General features: G+C 39.4%; 1 protein-coding gene across 2 annotated transcripts in view; it reads left to right on the forward strand.

The window, feature by feature from the left end:
- Window positions 1-7,128, forward strand: part of LOC124232940 (replication factor C subunit 1) — an 80,940-nt gene that overhangs the window by 43,960 nt on the left and 29,852 nt on the right. For both annotated transcript variants that reach the window (XM_046649885.1, XM_046649886.1), the window contains exon 10: window positions 1,543-1,650. In XM_046649885.1, the coding sequence (XP_046505841.1) occupies window positions 1,543-1,650 (108 nt within the window). The remainder of the gene's footprint in view (window positions 1-1,542; window positions 1,651-7,128) is intronic.

Genomic DNA, 7,128 nt, shown 5'->3' on the forward strand with positions numbered 1-7,128 from the left:
TAACTACTCATCACCATTATTTTTTAGTGCAGAGCAGTGAAATGGTGATGATTTCAAGATGCTTTTGTTTGTGGTTAGTGTTCATAAATACGCTTAAGGGAACAATTAACTTTTTGGTCTTAGATTTTTCTTCACTAAATACTTATCTAGTGGACGAATGTTTTTCTTCAGGCACACTAAATATGTTCAGTAATCAGAGGCTTGTCTATTTTTATTAGAAGAGAAGATATTTTTAAATGATACTGTTACTCTTCATTGTATTTGTTAAAGTTGGAATCGAAATGTCTTAGAAAACTTTTAAGCAGTTTTGGGAATATCAATGTCTATTTAATTCAATCCATCTTGGTCAAATAATTTTGACATCATAAATGTGTGTGCTTCAAAGTTATTTTATGAGGTGTTTATAATTGAGAATTATTTTTTTCATAGAATTAATGTTATAAATGAATAATTTTCCCATTTTCATATGCATTGGATCCTCCTGTGAAACTTGTTAAATTATGGTTGTGGGTGTGGTCTGGGTAGGTGTATTTTCATAAGATCCTCAGATAATAAGAATGCACACCAGTGTTTAAGAACCATTGTTAAAGAGTAGAGCTAAGGTCTAGGACCAGCCAGTAATGGCGTATATAACTCATAACTAAAGTAGCTCACCTATTTTGTTGATTAAATCATTTATTTGTGTAGAAGTGATATTTTGTCTACTCTCAAGGGAATTTGAGGTGGCTTACAAGTTAAAAATAATGTAAAATAGGAAATAGAAAAAACAACAGAGACCCTCTTGTAGTGGTTCTTAAATCAGAATTATCTAGGATTTTTTTTTGCCAAATATACATGCCCTAGCTGTACCCTGTATCTCTGAATCAGAAACTTGGAGTAGGTTTGGGAATATATAGTTTGAAAAACTTCCCTGGGATTTTCTGAGATATACCCATAGTAAGATCCCGTAGAGAAATAGAATAGAGAGATTAAACGTAGAAGGGATAATGGTGGAATATAGAATGTGTCTGCTTTTTGGAGTAAAGCTTGCTCCTTGTTTGAGCCAGCTGTTAATATGGAGCCATAATTCTCAGACTGTAGTGCTCATATCCCCAGCTGCATAGGGCCATTGAGGTTGTTTTAGGGGTATGCAAGGCCATAGGATAAACATAGAATATCATCTTGTGTGATCAGTTTACTTGGGGAAAAACTTATTCTATTAAAATACACATGTATATATTGTGGAATAGAATTTAAAATTCACATGAATTTTTGAAATAAAATACACTCTTTTTGTTTCTTTGCTTGGGGCTGGCTACTTGGCTTATGTACCTAATCTGCCCTGAGGCATGTGCCTTTAGAGAGAATGGAAAGGTTTGAGAAGGGCGGTTGCAGGGGTGCTTATAAGCCAGTGTGTATAAATTGGGGTGTACTTGTGTAGCTAAAAATGTTAATTTCAGGACCAAACACAGAAGTGACTTAATGTTCATTTATCAATATATATTTTTAGTTTTACATGAATTTTGCATGATTTTGTTCAATTTCCTTTCCCTCTTCCCAAAGTCTATAAGTCCTGAAGATTCTGAAAAGAGACGCACTAATTATCAAGCTTATCGAAGTTACTTAAATCGAGAGGGTCCCAAAGCTCTGGGCTCCAAAGAAATACCAAAGGTAAGAGTTTTGGGGGGGCATGCCACTCTGTTAGAGCCTCTGGCCTGTGGGTCCATGTATGTATTCACTGTGTTTACAGCAGCAGAGAATTAGTAATTACAAATTAACAGGAAAGCCTCAGTCACCATCTTTATGAATTAGGAATGTTTATTCGTATTATGAATCACATCTTGATACTTAGAAAAATTTTTCTGTAAGTAACAAGTAGCCCTAGTAGGGCTGGGCTTTGAGGAATACAGCAGTCACAAGGCTAATGCTCTTTGCCTTCATGGTACTTATGATCTAACTCAGGAAGAGACTTTAAATAAGTTATTGTTTAATTATAATTTTGATATGTGCCATAAGGAGAAATCCAAGCTGTTCTTAGAGAGGGTAACAGAGGAACCTCGGCCTGGGTGGGGTGTATAGAATAAGTGACATTTAAATGGAGACTTGAAGAATGGAAGGGATTTACCAGGTGTGAAGGAATTGTGATAGCATGGTGATCTGGGCAGAGGGACCAGAATGTGTGATGTCCCTGAGGGGTAAAGGATCTTACATGATATGTTTGAGGAACTAAAAGTAAAACAGTGTAGTTAGAGAATAGTGACCGAGGGATGGGAGTGACTGAAGAGGTAAATAGGGCCACGTCTTGCAGGGCCTAATGTTTAGGACTTTTGTCTAAGAGAAGGAGTCATAAGTGGGGGAATAATATGACCAGATTTGCATTTCGAAAAGAGCACCCTGGCTGCTGAGCATGTAGAGTACAAAGGAGGGGGTAGGAATAGATATGGGGAGATCAATTAGGAGAAGTGGTGAGAAATAATAGAGACTTGTCCAAGGTAGTAGCAGTGAAAGTGCTGAAAAGCCAGTTAGTTTCAATGGAAAAGGTAAAATCTTTAGGACTGAGTGATAATTGGAAGTGGGAAGTGAGAAAGAATGAGCATCAGGTATAATTTTCTGGCTATTGGCCTGAGCAGCTGGGTGGATACTGATGCTACTGGAGGCAGAGTAGGTTTGTGGAGATGATGAGTTCATTGTTGGCCATACTGTGCTTTAGATGTATGTGAGGATCCAGTGGAGATGTAGAGTAGACCAGTAGATATGCAGGACTGGAGCTCAGAACAGAAGTCAAGATGGGATGTAAAAACTTGGGCATTATTGGCATGTAGATAATGTTTGAAGGCTTGATATCGTTGACAAACTAGTACAGAATGAGAAGTAAGAAGGGCCTTGGGTCTAGCTGTTTTATGAAGTAGAGGAGGATGAAATCCAAAAGGAGACTGAGAAGAAGCTGCCACAAATGTAGAAGAGAAGTCTGATAAGGGTGATGTCAGAGAAGCAAAGGGAAGAGAGATTTTGTAAAAAATGGTTGAGTAAGGGGCCAGCCTGGTGGTGCAGGGGTTAAGTTCACATGTTCCGATTGGGTGACCTGGGGTTCGCTGGTTTGGATCCCAGGTGCAGACATGGCACCACTTGGCAGCCATGCTGTGGTAGGTGTCCTACATATAAAGTGGAGGAAGATGGGTACAGATGTTACCAAGGTTGAGAAAAAGGAGACTGAAAATTGTCCATTGCATTTAGTTACGTGAATGGTCCTTAGTCACCTTAGCAGGAGCAGTTTGAATAGAATGGTGGAGGCAGAGCCTGATGGAAATGGGTTAAAGAGTGAGTGAGAGGAGATAAAATGGAGGCAGCATAAGTAGATAATATTTTTGATAGGTTTTTTTGTGAAGGGGAAAGGAGAGGGAAGACTTCTAGCTACAAATGGAGGGTGGGATTTAGGGGAAAAGTGTATTTTTAAGGTAAGAGATACTTAGGGCATACTTTTTGCTGATGGGGTGGTCTACCAGAAAGGGAGAGATTGAGGATATATCAGAAAGCGAAGGATAATCAAATGTAGTATATGATTTCTGAGAAGGCAGAAGGGGAGGGAATTCAGACCACAAATGGAGATTAGTCCCCTAATAAAGGAGGAGGGGATGAGCCTAAGGGGCTAGTGGGTTGTATAGGAGGCTAGAGGAAGACACCAGTCTTGCCTCCTGTACATGGTGTGTGAAAGACTAAACAAGCCTCTGCTTGGGAGGACTTTAGGCAAAGTGGTGTCCTTAGAGGATAGCCAGGTTTCAGTGAAGGGAAGGCTGAGGAGGTAACACTGGAGAAGAGGTTGAGAATATTGGGTAGTTGGCTGGTCCTGCAGTAAGAGTTCTAGAGTGGAAGAGTTTGGTAGGGAGGCTAGAAGTGCTGGGATTGGATAAGTAAAAAGATTCTCAGAGCCACAGTGGGTCATAGTTCAGGAGATGATAGGTGATGGGGTATGGGATAGAGGCTTGCATGTAGAGTTTTTCTGGGTTATTTTGAATTTCTTGAGAAGAATTTAAATACCTTAGTGTTTACGAGATTGTTTCAATACTAGAATCTTAGAGCTTGAAGGGACCTTCAGATCTTGGTAGTCAAACCTTTTCTCTCCAAGCAGATTCATAGCTATATGTGTTTTTTTTCTGAGAAAGATTCTTCAGTTTGACGGTGCAGGTTTGAACTTGTGTTGGGGCAGTCTTTGAATTTTATTTAGCTGCTTCTTTTCAAGCCTGTTTTAAGTCTGTGTTGGTCTCAATTCTCCATGCAGAGAGTAATAAGTAACTTGGAATGGTTTATGTAATTTTCATTTTGCTTAGTTGTATCATTTTATTGAACCATTACAAAAATTAAAAAAGTCCTAATCAACAACTACAGCAAAGTTGCAGGGTACAAAATCAATTTAAAAAAATCCGTTGCATTCCTATGCACTAACAATGAACTAGCAGAAAGAGAAATCAAGAATACAATCTCATTCACAATCACAACAAAAAGAATAAAATATCTAGGAATAAACTTAACCAAAGAGGTGAAAGACCTGTACGCTGAAAACAATAAGACATTATTGAAAGAAAGTGAAGAAGACATAAAGAAATGGAAAGATATTCCATGTTCATGGGTCAGAAGACTAAACATAGTTAAAATGTCCATTCTACCTAAAGCAATCTGCAGATTGAATGCAATCCCAATCAAAATCCCTATGACATTCTTCACAGAAATAGGACAAAAGAATCCAAAAATTTATATGGAACAACAAAAGATCCCGAATAGCCAAAGCAATCCTGAGAAAAAGAAGAAAGCTGGAGGTATCACAATCCCTGACTTCAAAACATACTGCAAAGCTATAGCAATCAAAACAGCATGGTACTAGCACAAAAACAGACAAACAGATCAATGGATCAGAATTGAAAGCCCAGAAATAAAACCACACATCGATGGACAGTTAATCTTTGGCAAAGGAGCCAGGAACATACAATGGAGAAAGGAAAGTCTCTTCAATAAATGTGTTGGGAAAACTGGACAGCTACATGCAAAAGAATGAAAGTAGACCATTATCTTGCACCATACACAAAAATTAACTCTAAATGGATTAAAGATTTGAAGGTAAGACCTGAAACCATAAACTCCTAGAAGAAAATATAGGCAGTACACTCTTTGACATTGGTCTTAGCCACATCTTTTTGAATACCATGTCTACTCGGGCAAGGGAAACAAGAGAAAAAGTTAACAAGTGGGACTACGTCAGACTAAAAAGCTTCTGCAAAGCAAAGGAAACCATGAACAAAATGGAATGACAACTCAGCAACTGGGAGAAAATATTTGCAAATCATTTATCAGACAAGGAGTTGATCTCCAAAATATATAAAGAACTCATCCAACTCAACAAAAAAAACCTCCCAAACAACTCAATCAAAAAATGGGCAGAGGAAGGGAGAAGGGGCGGAGCAAAATGGTGGGGTGAGCTCACCTGGGATTCTCTCCCCTCCAAAATACAGCAAAGGATTGGGAAAACTGAATTTCAGAGAATAAATCTAATGCCAACACGTTAGAGACCTACAATACCAAGAAGGTGGAGAACATAGACCTTGCTGACGGCCTCGGAGGAGCTGGAACCGGTAGGAGAGAATGTCGTACCCTCCCCTAGAGTCTGTGATCCCTGCTGCGCGGGTCTGGGAAGGAGCAGGGGAGGGGCTGCGCGACTGGGGGATCATCCAGGACTCCTGCTGCTGGTTCACTGGAAACCTGCTGACGGGGGAAAGCGTCTGTGTGCGGGGACTCCATAAACCCAGGGCCTTGGGAGACCAGAGAACAGAACTGATCTGAATCCAGATCGTTGCTCTAGAATAGCAGCCCCTCCCTCATGGAAAAGCACACTGGGTGCCGCCATCTTGCCCGAAGGCGGAGAGCTCAGAACACGTGGCTCTCGACCCCAGTCTAGTGGCGACAGGCTGTAACTGCAACCGAATTCTACCACCATGTGAAAAAACCGCTTCTCTACCATCCAGCAATTTATAAAAGCCCCAGACCAGAAGGAAAACAATAAAAACATAGAATTAAGTCCTGAGGACTTGGAATTAGGTAAACTAAGTGATAATGAGTTCAGAGCAGCTATAATCAAAAAACTCAATGAGGTAGAGAGAAAGAGAAACAAGCCAATGAGTTCTGGAGTTACTTCACAAAAGAGATTGAAATTATAAAGAAGAATCAAACAATTACTAGAGATGAGAAACACAATGGACCAGATAAAACAGAATACGGATTCCCTGAATGCCCGTGTAGACACCATAGAAGAGCAAATTAACATAACTGAAGATAGACAGGCTGAATGGCTCCAGACAGAGGAAGAAAGAGAACTAAGAATTAAAAAAAACGAGGAAAATCTTTGAGAGATAGTGGATTCAATGAGGAGTAAGAACTTAAGTATCATAGGAATTCTGGAGAACGTGAAAAAGGAAAATGGAGCAGAAAGTGTACTTAATGAAATTATAGAAGAGAACGTCCCAAATCTAGGGATTAACGGAGAAATGTGTGCAGAAGAAGCTTTCAGATCTCCTAGATTTGTCACTGTAAAAAGACCTACTGCAAGGCACATAGTAGTACAAATGGCAAGAAGGAAAGACAAAGAAAGAATACTCAGGGAAGTAAGAAAAAAGAAGAGAATAACCTACAAAGGAGCTCCTATCAGACTTTCAGCGGATTTCTCTACAGAAACCTTACAAGCTGGGAGAGAATGGAGTGACATATTCAAAGCTTTAAAAGATAAGAATCTTCAGCCAAGAATACTCTTTCCAGCAAGAATTTCCTTCAGATATGAGGGAGAAATTAAATCTTTTCCAGACAAACAAAAGTTAAGGGAATTTGTAACTAAAAGCCCTCCACTACAAGAAATCCTCAAGAAGGCTCTCATACCTGAAAAAAGAAAAAAGGGAGAAAGGGGTCACAAACCACAGACTAGGGAGACCAATGGATGGAACCAGAAAAGGATAGCAAATATTCAACTATAGCGTTAGGGTAAAGGTAAGGAAACAACCAAAGCAAGGACGATCTTATCACTCTAACTACAAATTCATAACATGAGTTGGAATAAGAAATGAAAATAATTACTTAGGAGGGGAAGAGCAAAGGGTCTAAATCAGTATAGGC

Source organism: Equus quagga, unplaced genomic scaffold (assembly GCF_021613505.1).
Source record: "Equus quagga isolate Etosha38 unplaced genomic scaffold, UCLA_HA_Equagga_1.0 146_RagTag, whole genome shotgun sequence".
Taxonomy (NCBI): Eukaryota; Metazoa; Chordata; class Mammalia; order Perissodactyla; family Equidae; genus Equus; species Equus quagga.